At 39.8% G+C, this 23,562-nt stretch overlaps 2 protein-coding genes across 7 annotated transcripts in view; one reads left to right on the top strand and one right to left on the bottom strand.

The window, feature by feature from the left end:
* haspin (histone H3 associated protein kinase) overlaps positions 1-7,955 on the bottom strand; it is a 32,914-nt gene extending 24,959 nt beyond the window's left edge. Inside the window, exons 1-2 of the mRNA XM_034189200.1 lie at positions 7,552-7,955; positions 480-629 (exon numbers count right to left, since the gene is read on the bottom strand). Of these exons, the coding sequence (XP_034045091.1) occupies positions 480-629; positions 7,552-7,712 (311 nt within the window). The 5' untranslated portion in view covers positions 7,713-7,955. The remainder of the gene's footprint in view (positions 1-479; positions 630-7,551) is intronic.
* A 4,414-nt stretch (positions 7,956-12,369) lies between these two features.
* apbb2b (amyloid beta (A4) precursor protein-binding, family B, member 2b) overlaps positions 12,370-23,562 on the top strand; it is a 149,644-nt gene continuing 138,451 nt past the window's right edge. For 5 of the 6 annotated variants that reach the window (XM_034189203.1, XM_034189206.1, XM_034189207.1 and 2 more), the window contains exon 1: positions 12,370-12,481. The gene's annotated coding sequence lies outside the window, so the exon portion shown is untranslated. Of the gene's footprint in view, positions 12,482-12,623; positions 12,838-23,562 lie in introns of those variants that run through there. The other variant, XM_034189204.1, reaches the window with a different exon arrangement.

The following is a 23,562-nucleotide window of genomic DNA, read 5'->3' on the forward strand; positions in this document are numbered from 1 at the left end:
AGTTAGTTAAAATACAAACACAACAAGTGAGAATCCTGGGAATTTGCCCATGCATTATTATTATTATTATTATTATTATCATGGGAATCTGCCCATGCATTATTATTATTATTATTATTTACCACTGATCACCCATTTAAGCCATCATCAAAGTACATAAATGCACCAAATACAAACATGCACAGCGTGGATTTTGGAACATACTGTTAAAGTGTACAAGAGAAATGTAGAAAGATGTTTGGTGTGAAAGACTGATGCACATTTAAATTCTTCTTTCTATCCAGGTTCACTTGTATGAGCCACATCCCCTTTTCTCACTTAACAGTGAACATGAACTTAAATAAATTAATTTCCAATAAATTAATTTTAAGAAATAATTATTTTAACTTGGGTGGGGTGTGTGTGTGTGTGTGTGTGTGTGAGACAAAAACAAAACTGAACACCTGACGATGAAAAATAGCCAGAATTGGTACACTGACCTGGTTACCCTGCTTGGTTGAGTGAACTGAGAATGGGAAGGTGGTGGGGAGAAGGCATTTTCCTCATCACTGCTGAGCATCAAACAACCCATGGCTTTTTTCTTGGCAAGACGCTCTGATTTACTACTTGAAGTTAAAAGCTTCTTTTGTCTGCAGCAGGAAAAACAAGTAGTTATAACAACTGCAGTCACTGCCATCTGGCTATTTGTCGTTTTGGTTCATTATCAAAAAAACAACCTAAAACAGTCAACTTAGTCTTTCTGCCTTTACTCATTATGGATTTTATAAATATCAATACCATTATTGATTCTGCCTGCCTATCTTTTTTTTTAATTTTCTGCGTGGAAAAATGAAGGCCTACAGATGTTTTCGACTGTTTTCCTGGTTGCGTGACACAGTTTGATGTCATGATGTTACATCTGAAAACAACACATGATCTTGCAACGCAGAATCTGAAAATGTGATGCCAGTGAAAACAGGAATACACAAAATCTGATGCATACAACTCCGATGGATTTAAAAATTTGGAACAGCTTCTCAACTGGAACTGGTTCTAGATTTTCATCCCTACAAAACCAGCACTGTTTCCCCACCAGTATTAGGAATAGAGATTTTTTTTTTTTTTTTAATATTGCCAAATATTAATGAATTTGGATGGCAATCATTTTCTGCAGAACTCAAACTATAGATTTCCCTCAAACACAATTTTCTGTGGAGGAATTACATTTTGGACATGATTTGACACAGATAATCACCATATAATAATAATAATAATAATTAATATTATTATCATCTAACGGGAGGTCAACTATCAGCAACATGATGACACATTAAACAGTTGCTGTTCATGTCAATTAAATTTAGCAGTCAGAGCTTCTGACGTTCAATAGATTTTGACTCTGATCGATTAAATCTCCATCCTCTAATATATATTTTGTGTTGCAAATCTTTTCCTTCCATGAAACACTCTCACCATTTGCACAATCTGTTTGCTATTAAGTAACTCCTGTTGCATGCCAGACATCTGTGTTGTTGAAGACAAACTGTCATTTTAAAAAAAAGATATAAAATTTTGATGACCAACATGACCTTTTGTTGGACAGCAGCTTGTTAAGACAGACACAGTACAACGCCTTATTCAGGTCTGCTAATTTGTGGCCCAGGCCTTATTTGCTTTCTTCACAAGGGGGTCTGGAATCAAACCTCCAAATAAATAGTGGGTGTACATGCACCCTGAGAACAACCAGTGATGACTGAGGGGATTCTGAAAATAAATATGCACATTATTCTCGAGGTGGGGCATTACCCCAACACCCTCTGGTGGCCATTTTTGGTCAGTGAAAACATCGCGAACTCAGTACAAATACATGTAATTTAGTCACCTTTCAAATGGGCCAGACTCTTCAATAAAGTCAATTTAATGTACAATGGTTCATTTCAGGTCAGCTTGGTGTATAAATCTCATCGTACCAGGCAATGATAGCTATCAGCTGGCTGATGGAAGCAACCAGCTGATTTCAATAGAACAGCTTACAGCCCAAACGTGTTTTCACCAAGTGACCAGTTGTGGAAGTATGAATTCTCACCTTTGGATTCACCACTTCACCTGATCCAATAATATATTGATTATACCATAGTGTTTGCACCCATGCAAATGGAACCGGGGAGGTTTGTGAGGCTGAAACTGTGGTTGTAGACTTTGGTTATTCATAACAATGTTACAGCCATTAACTGGCTGATAACAGAGGCAAACTGAAAGCTTGAAGTCTGATTCTGAAGCAATCATAGTGATAAATATTCTATTTCAATGCATAAGAACAGTTGTTAAAATCCCTTACCAAATGTAGTTATAAAGAAAAGAGTACTGGATTCCATTCACAATAACTGACTTCCACCCCAGAATACCAAGGAATTTTCTGAAAGGTATAGTGCCATTGTTTTTTTGTTTGATTGTTTTTAAGCTTTAAGTCATACAAATAATTTCCTTTGGCACCACTATAATTTTATTCTTTAGCATTTAGACAAGGGATTGCTAATATGATATTGCCAACATGATCAGAATTCATGCTGTCTGGAAACAATTAATTTCAACCCAAGGGAGAGATATTCATGGGATCAGATGCTATGACCAACATTTGGTAGATTTGAAATTGATTTACAAGAAACCTTATGGATGTTAACGTAAAACGGGTCACAGGTAATCTCAAAATATCACACGTGCTCACATGTGCTTCCTCCTGTAGTTAGCCTGCATGACGACGATGAAGGAAAAGACAATATTTCACTTTGGAATTTTCCCCAAGATAAATATGCTCTCTTCATTAAGATGAGCTGTAATTTCGCAACACTAGTGCAATAGGCATAGGAAGTTTGTATTCCTATAGAAAATTGGGAGCTAAAAAAATTAATAAAAAAAGACCATCACCAGATAAATACCACATGCCAAATACCACCACCAGACCAAATGAATTCTAAATTAAGTGTTGTGACATGCCATCACCAGAATGCAGCACTTTCAAATGCCAGCAGTTCTAATATCAATCAATCAATCAATTTTTTTTATATAGCGCCAAATCACAACAAACAGTTGCCCCAAGGCGCTTTATATTGTAAGGCAAGGCCATACAATAATTATGTAAAACCCCAACGGTCAAAACGACCCCCTGTGAGCAAGCACTTGGCTACAGTGGGAAGGAAAAACTCCCTTTTAACAGGAAGAAACCTCCAGCAGAACCAGGCTCAGGGAGGGGCAGTCCTCTGCTGGGACTGGTTGGGGCTGAGGGAGAGAACCAGGAAAAAGACATGCTGTGGAGGGGAGCAGAGATCGATCACTAATGATTAAATGCAGAGTGGTGCATACAGAGCAAAAAGAGAAAGAAACAGTGCATCATGGGAACCCCCCAGCAGTCTACGTCTATAGCAGCATAACTAAGGGATGGTTCAGGGTCACCTGATCCAGCCCTAACTATAAGCTTTAGCAAAAAGGAAAGTTTTAAGCCTAATCTTAAAAGTAGAGAGGGTGTCTGTCTCCCTGATCTGAATTGGGAGCTGGTTCCACAGGAGAGGAGCCTGAAAGCTGAAGGCTCTGCCTCCCATTCTACTCTTACAAACCCTAGGAACTACAAGTAAGCCTGCAATCTGAGAGCGAAGCGCTCTATTGGGGTGATATGGTACTACGAGGTCCCTAAGATAAGACGGGACCTGATTATTCAAAACCTTATAAGTAAGAAGAAGAATTTTAAATTCTATTCTAGAATTAACAGGAAGCCAATGAAGAGAGGCCAATATGGGTGAGATATGCTCTCTCCTTCCAGTCCCCGTCAGTACTCTAGCTGCAGCATTTTGAATTAACTGAAGGCTTTTTAGGGAACTTTTAGGACAACCTGATAATAATGAATTACAATAGTCCAGCCTAGAGGAAATAAATGCATGAATTAGTTTTTCAGCATCACTCTGAGACAAGACCTTTCTAATTTTAGAGATATTGCGTAAATGCAAAAAAGCAGTCCTACATATTTGTTTAATATGCGCTTTGAATGACATATCCTGATCAAAAATGACTCCAAGATTTCTCACAGTATTACTAGAGGTCAGGGTAATGCCATCCAGAGTAAGGATCTGGTTAGACACCATGTTTCTAAGATTTGTGGGGCCAAGTACAATAACTTCAGTTTTATCTGAGTTTAAAAGCAGGAAATTAGAGGTCATCCATGTCTTTATGTCTGTAAGACAATCCTGCAGTTTAGCTAATTGGTGTGTGTCCTCTGGCTTCATGGATAGATAAAGCTGGGTATCATCTGCGTAACAATGAAAATTTAAGCAATACCGTCTAATAATACTGCCTAAGGGAAGCATATATAAAGTGAATAAAATTGGTCCTAGCACAGAACCTTGTGGAACTCCATAATTAACTTTAGTCTGTGAAGAAGATTCCCCATTTACATGAACAAATTGTAATCTATTAGACAAATATGATTCAAACCACCGCAGCGCAGTGCCTTTAATACCTATGGCATGCTCTAATCTCTGTAATAAAATTTTATGGTCAACAGTATCAAAAGCAGCACTGAGGTCTAACAGAACAAGCACAGAGATGAGTCCACTGTCCGAGGCCATAAGAAGATCATTTGTAACCTTCACTAATGCTGTTTCTGTACTATGATGAATTCTAAATCCTGACTGAAACTCTTCAAATAGACCATTCCTCTGCAGATGATCAGTTAGCTGTTTTACAACTACCCTTTCAAGAATTTTTGAGAGAAAAGGAAGGTTGGAGATTGGCCTATAATTAGCTAAGATAGCTGGGTCAAGTGAAGGCTTTTTAAGTAATGGTTTAATTACTGCCACCTTAAAAGCCTGTGGTACATAGCCAACTAACAAAGATAGATTGATCATATTTAAGATCGAAGCATTAAATAATGGTAGGGCTTCCTTGAGCAGCCTGGTAGGAATGGGGTCTAATAAACATGTTGATGGTTTGGATGAAGTAACTAATGAAAATAACTCAGACAGAACAATCGGAGAGAAAGAGTCTAACCAAATACCGGCATCACTGAAAGCAGCCAAAGATAACGATACGTCTTTGGGATGGTTATGAGTAATTTTTTCTCTAATAGTTAAAATTTTGTTAGCAAAGAAAGTCATGAAGTCATTACTAGTTAAAGTTAATGGAATACTCAGCTCAATAGAGCTCTGACTCTGTCAGCCTGGCTACAGTGCTGAAAAGAAACCTGGGGTTGTTCTTATTTTCTTCAATTAGTGATGAGTAGAAAGATGTCCTAGCTTTACGGAGGGCTTTTTTTATAGAGCAACAGACTCTTTTTCCAGGCTAAGTGAAGATCTTCTAAATTAGTGAGACGCCATTTCCTCTCCAACTTACGGGTTATCTGCTTTAAGCTACGAGTTTGTGAGTTATACCACGGAGTCAGACACTTCTGATTTAAAGCTCTCTTTTTCAGAGGAGCTACAGCATCCAAAGTTGTCTTCAATGAGGATGTAAAACTATTGACGAGATACTCTATCTCCCTTACAGAGTTTAGGTAGCTACTCTGCACTGTGTTGTTATATGGCATTAGAGAACATAAAGAAGGAATCATATCCTTAAACCTAGTTACAGCGCTTTCTGAAAGACTTCTAGTGTAATGAAACTTATTCCCTACTGCTGGGTAGTCCATCAGAGTAAATGTAAATGTTATTAAGAAATGATCAGACAGAAGGGAGTTTTCAGGGAATACTGTTAAGTCTTCTATTTCCATACCATAAGTCAGAACAAGATCTAAGATATGATTAAAGAGGTGGGTGGACTCATTTACTTTTTGAGCAAAGCCAATAGAGTCTAATAATAGATTAAATGCAGTGTTGAGGCTGTCATTCTCAGCATCTGTGTGGATGTTAAAATCGCCCACTATAATTATCTTATCTGAGCTAAGCACTAAGTCAGACAAAAGGTCTGAAAATTCACAGAGAAACTCACAGTAACGACCAGGTGGACGATAGATAATAACAAATAAAACTGGTTTTTGGGACTTCCAATTTGGATGGACAAGACTAAGAGACAAGCTTTCAAATGAATTAAAGCTCTGTCTGGGTTTTTGATTAATTAATAAGCTGGAATGGAAGATTGCTGCTAATCCTCCGCCCCGGCCCGTGCTACGAGCATTCTGACAGTTAGTGTGACTCGGGGGTGTTGACTCATTTAAACTAACATATTCATCCTGCTGTAACCAGGTTTCTGTTAGGCAGAATAAATCAATATGTTGATCAATTATTATATCATTTACCAACAGGGACTTAGAAGAGCATGTGAATATGACCAAAAGCGCCGCATAGCGGCGTGAAACTCGCTCCTATGGTAGACGAAGACACAAACTGGAAATGGCACAAAACAATCCAAAAATGTCACAAAAAAAATCTGCCCAGTGGGGGGGAGAATCACAAACCGGACAACATTGTCATAAAAAGCTGGAAACCGATGGTAGACGAAGCCGCAAACCGGAAATGACATGGTGAGATGCTTAAGAGCTTTGCTTGTTCATGTCCGTGACATTTACGTATTATAAATAATAAAAGTCATAATCAATTAATATACCTGTACAGTATTTAGCACAGTGCCTTAATTTAGCCTCAAAATATTTTATTTTACAATCTACATCTCATCATTTTTGAATGGTTTATCTATTAAAGAGCAAAAACTGAAGGAAATTAACTGTAAAGCCTGAAAGAAGTTTCTGTAGGAAGTATTTTAGCCGTAAGGTTAAGAGAGAGGGGGAAGTGTTAGCTTTTTAAATACACTACTCATTGAGAGGATTTAGTAATGCTATAACAGACTGATGCAGAAGGTGGAAGCAATGCAACAATAAGGATGCTGGCTGCCATTAAACATCATAGAAAAAGAAAGCGTACACTTGATTTTATCCACAGGGTCACGTTTTGAGTCAAAATAAAGCCATATATACATATATATATATTCTCTAATTATCGTAGAAAAATTTGACAGAGCGGTTGTAGTAGCATCCAGGTTTGTCGCCGCTGTAGCTATCCATCGTGGGAGAGTGCAGTGAGGTCACAAAACAGCCGGGCCTTTTAAGAAGCTCAGATGGGAAGGGAAGGGAAGCATTAGGGCGCCATTCAAATGCGCACTTGGCGGTGAGATTGGCATACCATCAACTGGACAAGAATGACTGGACTGATCCAGGTGGAGGTCTGTACTTTTTCCAGCACGCTGGCTTCTCCCCTTGCAGTCTTTTCTTGTTTCTTTGAACCCGTTTATCAGGTAAATCCAGACGGAGTCCTGCCTGTAGTTGAACCTGAAACCATCTCCTTTACACTTGTATATATATATATATATATATATATATACCCAAGGTGCCCAGGTTACACACACTCAAAATGGCGTCCAGATTACATCATTTTGTGGGAGTCGATGTCCCATGTGTCCACCAAAAAGTTTAGGGGGAGATGTGTTGTCAAACCTTTGTCTGCAGGGGCAAAATAAAAATCTGTTTTTGGAGAACACTGAATATTTAGCTGCCATTCCAGATGCAGATTCCTAAATGTACTGGAATCCACCTACCTCGTCCTTTCAGATTTTCTGGGTTCAGAAATGAGGATGTCGCTCTCTGAAGAAGGGTCGGTCTCAAAAATCTGCTTTCGGTTTTCAGGTGAAATCCATGCAGACAGTTTTCGCCTATGCTTACCGTAGGTCTTAAGATATAACGGCTTTACTGACTTCATGTGTGCAGTAGTACCTGTTACAGTGATTAAAACAAATGTTGACAAAAAATTAAAATACTGAACAACTGTGACGACAAAAGCTTTGTCCTTCTGACAGTTAGCATTAGCTAAAAAAAAAAGAGCAGATAGCACGTTTAGTTGTTAACCTCGTCAAAACAATATACGCACATCCACCTATGGCATTCACTCAATTTTTATCCATAAACAATATATCCTGAATAACTGTCTGTAAACTCAGATTGTTGTTTTGTTTTTTTTTTGTTTTTTACACAAACCCGGACGCGCTGCTACTTTAGTTCAAACTGCAGACAGAGCGCAGCTGATTGGCCGTCAACCGATTGGAAAACACCTTACACATTTTGCCACAGCGCCCACTATCGGTTTGGAATAACAGCCGTTGAACGCGGAGGGTGACCCGTGCCGTATCACAAAAATGTGCATTATTGATTTGGTTTCTTTGAGATGTTATAAAAGGCTGACCCAGAATATTGGTAAGCAGCAACATATACAATTATACATAACAGGGAACATACATAACATAATTATTTGTTTGACTTTTTAGAGCATAAAATATTCAAATGACCCACTAGTTTAGAACCAAAACAAAACACAACTGTGAGAGAATAGTCCCAGAAAATTATATGAGTTTCTGAAGAAAACATTTTTAATTGTTAATTTCCCATTCTGTAACGATATTTTGATCATACCGGGAAGATATTTAGCCACCAGGTGTCAGCATTTGATCACTACGCCTTTGCTTATAGTTACATTATCTGTGAGGCTGTTCACACAGTTGTGATATTTTCTGTAAGATTCTCGTGTGTATTGTTTGTATTTTCATATTTTATGTTACATTTAAAACCTGATATAAACCTGATATAAAAGATAGCACCGGACTGCCAGTGTATTTATTTATTTATGTATTATTGTATTTAATTTGCAACTACTGATATCAACCTTAAAGAATAATCCTGACTCCAGCTGTTTTTTCCCATGTCAGCATTTTTTTTTTACATCTGTAAGCAATAATAAAAAAGTTACTTGTCCTCATGTCTAGTGAGCCTTTCCAAGTCAAGTCCAAACTGGAACCATTGTGAGGATATCTTCATCTTCAGCTACTGAGGAGATCATTTCAGCTATTGTAAATGACAATTTGTTGCTGTTGTTTTTCATGTGCAGACTACATAATATGACCACATATGCAATGGTGAAAAATATTTGATGAAAATATAGCTTTTTTTTTAGATTTCTATGCAATTACTTTAAATTATTTTTAGGCTGTTATGAAAATGAATTTACCAAAATAAAATTGCTAATACTTTAAGGCAGTTTCATTTTAACCTACAGCCTATATCTTGACTTGTGTCTATCTATATGTTACAGCCTTATTCCAAAATGGACAAAATTCATTTTTTTCCTCAAAATTCTACACACAATACCCCATAATGACAAAGTGAAAAGGTTTTGTGAGATGATTTTTGCAAATGTATTAAAAATAATAAAAAAAAAAAACTAAGAAATCACATGTACTTAAGTATTCACAGCCTAAAGCTGAAGCTAAAAATTGAGCTCAGGTGCATCTCGTTTCCAATGATCATCCTTGAGGTCTTTCTTGAGCTTAATTTTAGTCTACCTGGGGTAAAATCAGTTGATTGGACATGATTTGGAAAGGCACCAAGCTTGTGGCATCATATTTAAGGAGACTTGAGACTGTAATTGCTGCTGAGGATGCATCAACAAAGTATTGAGCAAAGGGTGTGAATACTTATGTACTCGTACATGGTATAGCTTAGTTTTTAACTTTTAATAAATTTGCCCAATTATTTTTTATTTTTTTACTTTTTCATGTTGTTATTATGGGGTACTATGTGTAGCATTTTGAGGGGAATAGTGAATTTAATCAATTTAGGAAAAGGCTGTAACATAAAATGTTTAAAAAGTGAAGTGCTGTGAATACTTTCTGGGTGCACTCTATCTATCTATCTATCTATCTATCTATCTATCTATCTATCTATCTATCTATCTATCTATCTATCTATCTGTCTGTCTGTCTGTCTGTCTGTCTGTCTGTCTGTCTGTCTGTCTGTGAGAGAGTGAGAGAGAGAGATGATGCATCATTCACTCCATTAAAGAATCTCATCAATTATTAGGTGACACAAAAATACAAGAACAGTGGCTACAGATCACAAAAGAAGAAAAGGATTGCAAAAACCATATTGAATGCAACTCAGGTGTTTTTCTTTTAATTAACTTTGTTCCGATTGTTCTGTCTGAGTTATTTTCATTAGTTAATTCCTCCAAACCATCAACATGTCTATTAGACCCCATTCCTACCAGGCTGCTCAAGGAAGCCCTACCATTATTTAATGCTTCGATCTTAAATATGATCAATCTATCTTTGTTAGTTGGCTATGTACCACAGGCTTTTAAGGTGGCAGTAATTAAACCATTTCTTAAAAAGCCATCACTTGACCCAGCTATCTTAGCTAATTATAGGCCAATCTCCAACCTTCCTTTTCTCTCAAAAATTCTTGAAAGGGTAGTTGTAAAACAGCTAACTGATCATCTGCAGAGGAATGGTCTATTTGAAGAGTTTCAGTCAGGGTTTAGAATTCATCATAGTACAGAAACAGCATTAGTGAAGGTTACAAATGATCTTCTTATGGCCTCAGACAGTGGACTCATCTCTGTGCTTGTTCTGTTAGACCTCAGTGCTGCTTTTGATACTGTTGACCATAAAATTTTATTACAGAGATTAGAGCATTCCATAGGTATTAAAGGCACTGCACTGCAGTGGTTTGAATCATATTTATCTAATAGATTACAATTTGTTCATGTAAATGGGGAATCTTCTTCACAGACTAAGGTTAATTATGGAGTTCCACAAGGTTCTGTGCTAGGACCAATTTTATTCACTTTATACATGCTTCCCTTAGGCAGTATTATTAGACAGCATTGCTTAAATTTTCATTGTTATGCAGATGATACCCAGCTTTATCTATCCATGAAGCCAGAGGACACACACCAATTAGCTAAACTGCAGGATTGTCTTACAGACATAAAGACATGGATGACCTCTAATTTCCTGCTTTTAAACTCAGATAAAACTGAAGTTATTGTACTTGGCCCACAAATCTTAGAAACATGGTGTCTAACCAGATCCTTACTCTGGATGGCATTACCCTGACCTCTAGTAATACTGTGAGAAATCTTGGAGTCATTTTTGATCAGGATATGTCATTCAATGCACATATTAAACAAATATGTAGGACTGCTTTTTTGCATTTGCTCAATATCTCTAAAATTAGAAAGGTCTTGTCTCAGAGTGATGCTGAAAAACTTATTTATGCATTTATTTCCTCTAGGCTGGACTATTGTAATTCATTATTATCAGGTTGTCCTAAAACTTCCCTGAAAAGCCTTCAGTTAGTTCAAAATGCTGCAGCTAGAGTACTGACAGGGACTAGAAGGAGAGAGCATATCTCACCCATCTTGGCCTCTCTTCATTGGCTTCCTGTTAATTCTAGAATAGATTTTAAAATTCTTCTTCTTACTTATAAGGTTTTGAATAATCAGGTCCCATCTTATCTTAGGGACCTCTTAGTACCATATCACCCCAATAGAGCGCTTCGCTCTCAGACTGCAGGCTTACTTGTAGTTCCTAGGGTTTGTAAGAGTAGAATGGGAGGCAGAGCCTTCAGCTTTCAGGCTCCTCTCCTCTGGAACCAGCTCCCAATTCAGATCAGGGAGACAGACACCCTCTCTACTTTTAAGATTACGTAGGCTTAAAACTTTCCTTTTTGCTAAAGCTTATAGTTAGGGCTGGATCAGGTGACCCTGAACCATCCCTTAGTTATGCTGCTATAGATGTAGACTGCTGGGGGGTTCCCATGATGCACTGAGTGTTTCTTTCTCTTTTTGCTCTGTATGCACCACTCTGCATTTAATCACTGGTGATTGATCTCTGCTCCCCTCCACAGCATGTCTTTTTCCTGGTTCTCTCCCTCAGCCCCAACCAGTCCCAGCAGAAGACTGCCCCTCCCTGAGCCTGGTTCTGCTGGAGGTTTCTTCCTGTTACAAGGGAGTTTTTCCTTCCCACTGTCGCCAAGTGCTTGCTCACAGGGGGTCGTTTTGACCGTTGGGGTTTTTCCTTAATTATTGTATGGCCTTGCCTTACAGTATAAAGCGCCTTGGGGCAACTGTTTGTTGTGATTTGGCGCTATATAAATAAAATTGATTTGATTTGATTTAACTACAAATTAGTAGGCTACAATCAATTATTAGATAAAGGAAATTTAGCTAATAATTGATTGTAGCCTACTAATAAAGGGAATACCTAGTCAAACATTTATAGCATTTATGTCATTCATAAATATTTATTGATACAATTGAGATAATAAGCGGTTTAGGTACTTTTACATTATTATTATTATTATTATTGTTATTATTATTATTGTTGTTGTTGCTTCCTTCCCTTGATTTAGATTCATTTTCCATTGGTGAATATTTCATTGAATTCAAAACAAAAATCACTAAGGATTATTTATTATTGTTGTTGTTGTTACAGGTTTTCCTTCCTTTGCTTTGTTTTTGTTTATATTTCCTAAAATCGCCGAGGAGCGTTTGCTTCCGGAGCGGCGTCTCCCGGTTCTGGAGAGCAGAGGCTTCTGGGAGGGAGGAGAAAAGCGAGAAGCCAGACGGAGCAGACGGAGGGAGGCGAAACGAGAGCGGAGTGCAGAGGAGGAGGAGGTGACCGTAGTGGAGACGGGGTAAGTCATGAATTTTCACTCGAATACGATGCAGTTGCTGCCTTATTAAGGTTAAAAACAACGACGAACACGAGTAACTTTGTTTTGTGGGCGCCGCGTTGCTCTGAGGGCCCCGCTGTGTTTGGGAGAAGGAGCGGTGAAGGTGGGGAGAGGAGAGGCTCTTTGGGCGGATGGAGCATTTACAGAACAGCTCGTGTGTCTTCATATGAGTTCATTTTTTTGCTCTTAATGTTGGGTTTGTAATCAGTGTCCGAGTCTTGACGTTGAGGGAATGCGCAGCTTGTTGATAAAACAAACGCACACTGACGCCAGCAGCAGCTTCACTTTATGACTGCGATGGTGTCTGCATTTTAAAGGTAAAAAACCGTCTGAAATACTTCACAGCTGAGTCGTAAAATAACATTCTTCAGCGCGTATGATTTTTAACTGTGGCTCTAAATGACCTTTCAGGGTAAATGGTTCGTGGAAGTGTTGGTAAAAATGTGTTCAATTCATCACAAGTTGATTGCAGACAAAGCAAAAGTCAGCTGGGATCTCAACATATGTTCCACCCTTGAAGTACCTTTGATTCACATTCACTTTGTTTGTCCTTACTATGTTATAATCTGTAAATTAACTCACCATCTGTGTTGTATCTCAAAAATCCCAAAATTGAGTTTTATGTCCATGCGTATCAATTGCAAATTTGATTAATGTGGAGAATTGTGGGTTGCTGCTATTAAGTGTGATTCAGTCAGTTAGAAATAGAAGTGGAATTAAGTGAAAGTCACAGATTTGAAATTGGATATTTTGTAAATGACCAAACTGGAATTACCTCTGCAAACCTACAAAGGAGGAGCAGATTTTATGTGACCATCCATATCTTTTTGATTTTTATTGAAGACAGGATATCATAAGTGGTGGAATGAAGTGAAATCTCATGGAGCTTTAAGATCCTTTCATGAAGACATTTTTTTTTTGCTCAAGATAATAATAATTATAATGGAAAAGTATAAGTAAGAACTGCCAATACAGGAAAAAAAAAATGCTATCTGTCTGAAATTCACAGTGCTTCACTTTACCACATGTTATGTTACAGCCTTATTCCAGAATGGAATAAATTTATTTTTCCCTCAAACTTCTACTCACAACACCCCATAATGACAACATGAAAACATTTTATTGAATTTACGCCAAAGAGTTCAATCTTTGTCTCATCAGACCAGAGAATTTTGTTTCTCATGGCCTGAGAGTCCTTCAGGTGCCTTTTGGCAAACTCCAGGTGGACTGCCATGTTCCTTTTACTAAGGAGTGGCTTCAGTCTGGCCACTCTACCATAAAGGCCTGATTGGTGTATTGCTGCAGAGATGGTTGTCCTTCTGGAAGGTTCTTGTCTCTCCACAGAGGAATGCTGGAGCTCTGACAGAGTGACCATTGGATTCTTGGTCACCTCCCTCACTAAGGCCCTTCTCCCCTGATCTCTCAGTTTAGTTGGGCAGCCAGCTCTAGGAAGAGTCCCGATTGATCAGATCCATTTATGGATGATGGAGGCCACTGTGCTCATTGGGACCTTCAAAACAACAGAAATGTTTCTGTACCCTTCCCCAGATTTGTGCCTCGAGACAATCCTGTCTCAGGGGTTGACAGACAATTCGTTTGACTTCATTCTTGGTTTGTGCTCTGACATGCACTGTCAACTGTGGGACCTTATATGTAGACAGGTGTGTGCCTTTCCAAATCATGTCCAATCAACTGAATTTACCCAGGTGGACTACAATTAAGCTGTAGAAACATATCAAGGATGATCAGTGGAAACAGGAGGCACTTAAGCTCAATTTTGAGCTTAATGGTGAAGGCTGTGAATACTCATGTACATGTGATTTCTTTGCTTTTTTTATTTTTAATAAAGTTGCAAAAAATCTAAAAAAATCATGAATTTCTTGTATTTTGGAATATGGCTGTAATATACCAAAGTGTGGAAAAAGGAAGCGCTGTGAATACTTTCTGGATGCACTGTGTGCGTGTGTGTGTGTGTGTACGAGGTCTGTGAGAAAACTATCCGACCTTTTTATTTTTTTCAAAAACTATATGGATTTGAATCATGTGCGCTTGCATCAGACAAGCTTGAACCTTCGTGCGCATGCGTGAGTTTTTTCACGCCTATCGGTTGCGTCATTCGCCTGTGGGCAGGCTTTGAGTGAGCACTGGTCCACCCCCCTCGTCGGATTTTTATTGTCAGGGAAATGGCTGAGAGGCTGCCGCTTTGTTCCATGAAATTTTTTTCAGAAACTGTTAGAGACAGCCAGTTGGAAACCATTCGAAAGATTCAGATGGATTTCGGTGAAGATTCTGTCGGCGTCACACGGATTAAGGAGTGTTAAAACCTTTTTAAAGACGGCCCACAGCGGCAGAGGGCGCGCGGCGCACCGAGCGGCCATCGACAGGCTGGAACGACCAGATCATTTCTAAACTGAACGCTGTGTTGATGCGGGACATCGTCTGACTACCACAGAAATGGCAAGAGAGCTGGACATAGCACTTTTGCGGCACATTCCACTGTTACAGGAGATTTTGTAATGAAAGATGTGCAGAGGATTTCGCGCGTCGGCCCGGAGCCGCTCAACAACAACAAAAAAAAAAACCGCTCAACAAAAAAACACCTCTGTGTTGGAAACCATTCGTAAGATTCAGACGGCTTTTGGTGGCTTTTCAGTCAAGTGAGTATCCGAGAAATTGTTTAACAGCTGGGCATGTTCCAACTTGTCCTGTGGGACTTCCAACACGGAGGTGTTGTTTGTTCCGCGCCATGAGCGGCTGCCTCCCAACGCGCAAATCCGTCCGCACGTCTTTCATTACAAAATCTCCTTTAACAGTGGAATGTGCCGATAAAGTGCTGATCCCAACCTCTTCTGAAACTTCTCTGCTAGTCACACGACGTCCTGCATCAACAGAGCCTTAGATTTGGAAGTGATCTGCTCGTTCCAGCCTGTCGATGGCCGCTCGGGGCGCGGTACGCCCTCCGCCGCCGGGGGCCGTTTTTAATCCAGTTTTTTAATGGTCCTTAATCCGTGTGATACCGACAGAATCTTCACTGAAATCCATCTGAATCTTTCGAATGGTTTCCAACTGGCTGTCTCTAACAGTTTCTGAAAAAAATTTCATGGAGCAAAGCGGCAGCCTCTCAGCCATTTCCCTGACAATAAAAATCCGACGAGGACGGTGGACCAGTGCTCACTCAAAGCCTGCCCACAGGCGAATGACGCAACCGACAGGCGTGAAAAAACTCACGCATACGCACGAAGGTTCAAGCTTGTCTGATGCAAGCGCACATGATTCAAATCCATATAGTTTTTGAAAAAAATAAAAAGGTCGGATACTTTTCTAACAGACCTCGTATATGTCAGGGTTCTAGCTAGCGCAAACTTGCGTTACAGCCCGTTACGCTATAATTTTGGACCGTTACGCTTATTTTCAATATAGCGACTGTAATCAACCGTTTCTGCAGAGCGACTCCAGTTTGAAGCATGAATCAAAGCAATGCTTCGATTCAATGGCTTGTGGCTCTTTGATTTGCTGCTCTTCAGAAGCGGTAAGTCTGCTTCTTAACCCCTCTGAAAGCTATTAAAATATCATGAGTCACTTTTGTGTGGATTAAAGTCACTAACTGGGACTCTTGTCTTGTTGCAGTCAACAAACGAGAATCGTCCTCCGTTCCGTTGTCACAGCTCTAAACACTGCGTGGCTCTGTGCTGAGACAGAGTCCGCTCGGAATTAATAACTTCAAAACAAATTGCCGCTTTAAATAAAATGACACCTCTTACACTCAACAAAAATATAAACGCAACACTTTTGGTTTTGCTCCCATTTTGTATGAGATGAACTCAAAGATCTAAAACTTTTTCCACATACACAATATCACTATTTCCCTCAAATATTGTTCACAAACCAGTCTAAATCTGTGATAGTGAGCATTTGTCCTTTGCTGAGATAATCCATCCCACCTCACAGGTGTGCCATATCAAGATGCTGATTAGACACCATGATTAGTGCACAGGTGTACCTTAGACTGCCCACATAAAAGGCCACTCTGAAAGGTGCAGTTTTATCACACAGCACAATGCCACAGATGTCGCAAGATTTGAGGGAGCATGCAATTGGCATGCTGACAGCAGGAATGTCAACCAGAGCTGTTGCTCGTGTATTGAATGTTCATTTCTCTACCATAAGCCGTCTCCAAAGGCGTTTCAGAGAATTTGGCAGTACATCCAACCAGCCTCACAACCGCAGACCACGTGTAACCACACCAGCCCAGGACCTCCACATCCAGCATGTTCACCTCCAGGATCGTCTGAGACCAGCCACTCAGACAGCTGCTGAAACAATCGGTTTGCATAACCAAAGAATTTCTGCACAAACTGTCAGAAACCGTCTCAGGGAAGCTCATCTGCATGCTCGTCGTCCTCATCGGGGTCTCGACCTGACTCCAGTTTATCGTCGTAACCGACTTGAGTGGGAAAATGCTCACATTCGCTGGCGTTTGGCACGTTGGAGAGGTGTTCTCTTCACGGATGAATCCCGGTTCACACTGTTCAGGGTAGATGGCAGACAGCGTGTGTGGCGTCGTGTGGGTGAGCGGTTTTCTGATCTCAATGTTGTGGATCGAGTGGCCCATGGTGGCGGTGGGGTTATGGTATAGGCAGGCGTCTGTTATGGACGAAGAACACAGGTGCATTTTATTGATGGCATTTTGAATGCACAGAGATACCGTGACGAGATCCTGAGGCCCATTGTTGTGCCATACATCCAAGAACATCACCTCATGTTGCAGCAGGATAATGCACGGCCCCATGTTGCAAGGATCTGTACACAATTCTTGGAAGCTGAAAATGTCCCAGTTCTTGCATGGCCGGCATACTCACCGGACATGTCACCCATTGAGCATGTTTGGGATGCTCTGGACCGGCGTATATGACAGCATGTACCAGTTCCTGCCAATATCCAGCAACTTCGCACAGCCATTGAAGAGGAGTGGACCAACATTCCACAGGCCACAATTGACAACCTGATCAACTCCATGCGAAGGAGATGTGTTGCACTGCATGAGACAAATGGTGGTCACACCAGATACTGACTGGTATCCCCCCCAATAAAACAAAACTGCACCTTTCAGAGTGGCCTTTTATTGTGGGCAGTCTAAGGCACACCTGTGCACTAATCATGGTGTCTAATCAGCATCTTGATATGGCACACCTGTGAGGTGGGATGAATTATCTCAGCAAAGGAGAAGTGCTCACTATCACAGATTTAGACTGGTTTGTGAACAATATTTGAGGGAAATGGTGATATTGTGTATGTGGAAAAAGTTTTAGATCTTTGAGTTCATCTCATACAAAATGGGAGCAAAACCAAAAGTGTTGCGTTTATATTTTTGTTGAGTGTACAAATGTTGCAATACAGACAATAAACTACAATCAACTAAAACGTTTTTTCCTCCCAAAATGAGACATTCTTTATAAACCTGATGTGCAGTGCAGCTGCAAGAGCTCAGCTCATAGGTATGGAAAAACATTCATGCCAATAATAATGTCTGAAAGGAAATGCTTTTGACAAAAACTAACAGATTTTATTTCTGTTTATGTCCAGAGATCAAGGATCCACCATGTAGAGTTTATTATGTCCAGAGTTTAAGCATCCAGTAACCAATTTCATATTTATTTACTTTAAGACTCAATAAAATGTTCAACTTCAGTTTAATCAGCTTATAAAGTGCCAAATTACAACAAAAGCCGTCTCAAGGTGCCTCACACAGAACAGTTCAACATAAAAAATAAAAAAAATAAGTGAATAAAAAAAAAAAATTCAAATACCTAATTAAAAGCAGAAGTAAATTAATAAATCATAACAAAATAAAAACTACTCATAAGAAAGAGAATAAAAATAAGTCTTAAGGACTTCGACTGCCTCACTGAGGGCCATGTAGTGGCTAACCCAGAATGAGATTGCCCACTCAACAAACTTCCCCAGCCTTCTGGACATGATGAAGGGACTTGGGCTGTCATACCTGGCTTTTCCCCTTTGGGTACCCCTAGAATGCCCACTTTTTAGCTTGAATTTTCAAAAGCTTGCCCCCTTCCGCACATCCCCCCGGTCGCTTCGCTCCCTAGACATTACCATTATGCTAAAATTTTATCCTAGCTAGAACCCTGTATGTATGTGTGTGTATATATATATCTCAGGGCTCTCCCTAAGCAGTGGTATAATGGCGTTGCGCTATCATGTTTGTTCTCAGCGACATTATGCAGATTTTCAAATTTAGTGTGTTCTCTCTCCGTTTTCCTGGGTATTTTTTTTTCATGTTATGAATTTTGGAGCTTTCTCAGACTGTAAGTACTGGCAGTTGGAGAAATCCTCAGTGGATGGGCTGCATGTGCAAGTTGGATATATTGTTGTCTAAAATTGGAGGATTTTTTTTTTGTAGACACACACACACACACACACACGCATGCACAAATAAACATGTAACAGTCAAGTCACTGAGCTCTAAAACTGAGCAGTTGTAAAGTTCCTTGTTTTCTTCAGTGGCACTTTGATGCCCACTGATCGGGCTTGGCATGATAATTGGAAAGCGTCTTACTGGAGACTTGCCCTGGTCACAACTTGATTCCCTGCCTAAAAGATTGTGATGTTATTACTGAGGGCTGCCTGTTTCTCCAACACTGGTGTATGTCTGTATCACTTCTGGCTCACACAAACAAGAGTATTTTGGGTAATGAAATGATTCAGAGGCTTTTTAACATGGTGCTATACACCCCTGCCAACTTGAAGGAGTGCTTCACTTCTGCTGAATGATAGGTTTTAATCATGACAAAATAACAACAAATTGAGGCAGTGGGTGTTCTTGTAAAATATGAAGCAATCCTGATGAATTCTGGCACACAGAAAACTCAGATGATAAGGCAAAGACAGGCAGAACATGCCTGGCTTCTTCAACACTGTGCTCTGTAGACTGTGCTCTGTAGACTTTATGTAGCACTGTTCCTGTTCGTGATCTATTAAGACAAACAGAATGTGACCATCTGTCAGCACATCAATTTGCTGATATATTCTGACACATCTCCAAGGTGCTAAATGGCAGTTTCATTTCTTCCATGACATATAGCTCATGATGAGTGCATCTTCAGTGGTGTAGGAAAGGTCCCTTCCATGCAGTCCAGCTTTAAAACTGTAAATAATGTCAGTATTATTTTTAATCTGTGTGTGATTAGATTTTACATGCAGAGTTATCAAAGGTGCATTACGGAAACCATGTGTCAGTTTAGTGTGAATACATGTTGTCAGATCCACCACTTCGGGGTTTTCCCTACCATTATATAAATCTGACAAGCTGCAGGAGTAAAGGTGGAGCCCGTTGGACTAAAAATTTTGTGAACGCACACCATGAATCACAAAAGTCAATCAAGAGCCAGTCTCTGTTTCAGGAACCACTGTAAAGTTAAATGTTACTGTTGATTAACCCATATCCCTTCATGCACTTCACAGTTGAAGCATGTCTCACTGATGGTTCGCAACTTCATCGGCAACCAGGCCTCAGAACAAAGTCAGAAATCAGTGATCTAGAATAAGCAGTTAACTGTAATACCATCTTACAACATTGAAGTTGTTTAGAAATACTGCACAATGGTGGTTCAGAATATCCGTGATGGAAAACAGCTTTACTTATTAAATCCTGGAATTCAACATGAAACAACATCCTGAGAAGTATCAGCTGCAACATTATGGCAGTGTGGTGCATATTCCCATGCATGATGATCTAGTACGCAGGTGCCTTGTTGCTGAGGCCCCTAGGGACTGGACAAAGCCAAGGTGACATCCATGTGACACCTGGCTGCAGCAGAACGATGGTTAATTTGAGAGATAAGGTTGGCTCACAGAGCTTGCTGAGCATTTGCTGCAACATTGTTGCTCACTTATGGAATAGGAAGTGGGATTTGAAGAACTAGACTGGGCCAAGTCTAAATGCTTGTGATCTGGAATAGATAAGTAGAACTGACCATTTTCCACCATGCAGAATTTAAAATTAAATGGGAGTTTCCCCAAACTCTGCATGTAAAGCCTGCAGGTCATATTGTCCACCCTTTTTAAAGCACCTGATTTTTTGAAGTAAATTGAAAATATAAAGGCACTCATTGTCAACAAAACAGGCATAAAGGAGGCTACTCTGGTATTCTCCTGACTTGCCTCCATTACTTGAAATGGTCTGGAGCTGGAGGGCATGAAGGGCGGTCGGGATGAGGCTGAGGCTTGTGTTATTGCATGGTCCTGCCCGGATATAACTAATCATTTCCAGCTTTGCTCTGGTAATTTCTGTCAGGCCTGTGAGATAATAAACTTGTTTGTTTTATATGAAACTGGATCCACTGCTAAAGTGCTTGTTTATGCTTTGTCATTTAAGGAATCTGCAGAGTGGTGCAGAACTTTCCTGTTTTGGTTTCTTGGCAGGAGGAGGGCAGAAATCCTGATTGTGGGTAAAAAAAACGAGTGGAAGAGAGACTTTGCCTTTTAAAATAATTTACTTCAGAGTACTGATTAAGCTACACAAGGTATGGTTTTGTTGGGTAATAAGATTGTAAGAATGTATTAATGTTTTTATGTCTTTGTGGCAGCAGAAGTAGTTGTTGACAATGTCATGAATTACCAAAGGACCTCTCTGAGTTTTTTGTTGTGCACAACTGAGGATTGTCTCTCTTATTTTGTCTTCCTTGTCCCCACTGGTGTCACTGAATCATGCAAACTTTACCTCCAAGAAATGTTGTTGTTGTTGTTGTTCTGTAATCTGTCAGAGGATTTACAGAAAACCTTATGGTCATATTTCTTTAATGAACCTTGGTTGAAATATTCCAAATCATTTTATTCACTTGGAAAAGTAACATTATCAATAGATGAAAATAAAATTGAAATACCATTTTTTTTTAAACTATATGACACTTCTGTCCAAAAATGTGTTATAAAGAGGGAAAAACATGTTTCTTCAGTCTATAAATTGCATTTAGTTTTGGAATGTGGTGCTATTGTGTCATGCAGCAAGAAGCAAAATAAATATAAGTGCATTATTTATTTATAACAAACAGTGTTAGCAGAAGTTAATGGGCTAATTCATGTTATTATACAAGGCGCAAAGAACTCAAGAATAAACTGCTACTTGTCACCACTGAACAAATGAAAATGTCAAGAAGGCACTAAACGTGTTTATTTACCCCTTTAAATGTAAATTAACTTTTAAATTACTTATATATTTCGAAGCATTTTGATTAGTCTTAGCTTAGCAGTTGTCCTCTGACTGTCCCACCAAGTGCACACAAGTTGAGTACTGAGTAGGATGAAGGTTATTCTCTGTCTTCATTCAAGAGCATATAAATTTAATTTCCTTTCTTTATTCAAGAGCATAGTCTTTCAGTTTGAGAGCGTGATTTATTGATTTCACTCATTCTCATTCAGATATTTTCTTTTCATCTTATTGTTTTATGGTCATTGGCAGCCATCTTAATGGTGCATTGCTGCCACCTTCTGCTCTGGAGTATGGATCCGACAGTATCTCGTTCACATCAGCATACAGGAGCAGCTTGTTACACTTTTAGACAAATCCACCTTGTGGCCATACTTGATGCAATACTAGTCCTGAAAATGTGATATATAAAAGCAGGCGTAATCCCTAACTACAAATTTTATTTATAAACTAATTTTAGAATATTATAGAAACTTGATTAATATTTGTAATAAAGGATTAATATTCACAATAAAGAATAAATTGTAGAAGTGTTTTTGTGTTTGGACTGAAATGTTTTGGTTGTTATTAGAAAAATACATGAAATTCTGAGGTTGATCTGGATGTGGATATGCTTCTCACCATAATTACATGTTTGACTTATTGTATTGCACAGACATGGCTTCAGTCCTTTTTGCTGCTCTTGATGTTGCTCGTGGTGTTTACATGCATGATTGTGTACATAAGAATGCCATCGACGTGGGACTTTCCAAGATGGCGGCATAAGGAGTGGTCACTATCGCTTCACTGCGCACCACATTTCTTTTATTTGAGCATAACCTGACGCTCTCCCCGGTGCTCTCTGATTTTCCTTGATACTATGAGTATTGAGGGATATTTTTTTAATCGACCCAGCACGATGCCGCCTAAAAGCGGCAAGAAAAATGTGAAAACAACTGAAGCCGAGATAGCTGCTACCACGGTGGCTAGCGTTAGCATGGATGCTAACACAGAGTCAACTTCAGAGCCACCAGCTGAGCGTGGCCCGGTCGGCACGCTTGACCCTGCCCTTCGTCAAGTTATTGAAGAAGTTACTAACAACATAACAGCTGTCGTCACCCAAAAAATAGACGCGCTGTCTGAAATGTTTAAGACCCAATCCGGGGAAATCAAGGAGCTAAGTAAACGCACTACTGAAGCAGAGGACAGAATCGCAGCCCAGGAAGACGAGCTGGAGCAAGCCACGGATCGCATCCAAACTCTGGAGAACAAGGTACTCTCCATAACACAGCGCATTGACAATTTTGAGGATAGAGGCAGGAGGAAAAATGTTCGTGTGATCGGGCTGCCTGCATCTTCAGAAGGATCACACGCTGTGCCCTTTTTTGAGAAATGGCTGCCAGAGTTCCTGCAAATCAAGGCTAAAGGCGGGCGCATAAAGATTGAACGAGCACACCGTACACTGGCACAGCGGCCCGAGACCGGATCAACGCGTCAGCCCCCGAGACCCGTGCTCATACGGTTCCATAACTTCAGAGACAAACAACGAGTGCTGGAGGCATCACAGAGGAGCAGCACCACCGACCAGACGTATAAAGGCTCCAGGATCATGTTCTTCCAAGATTTCTCGGCTGACACAACGCGGAAACGGAGGAGATTTGATGCTGTGAAGTGGAGGCTGCGTGATGCGGGAATCCAATACTCTCTTCTCTATCCTGCGAGACTGAGAGTCACTCATGAAAGGTCAATTACAGTTTTTCACTCTCTGGAAAAGGCATCAGCGTTTGTGGACAGTCTGAAATGAAGACCCTGAGATTTGCTTCAATGGCACAAATTGATT

The sequence above is a fragment of the Thalassophryne amazonica genome, chromosome 15 (genome assembly GCF_902500255.1).
Source record: "Thalassophryne amazonica chromosome 15, fThaAma1.1, whole genome shotgun sequence".
NCBI lineage: Eukaryota > Metazoa > Chordata > Actinopteri > Batrachoidiformes > Batrachoididae > Thalassophryne > Thalassophryne amazonica.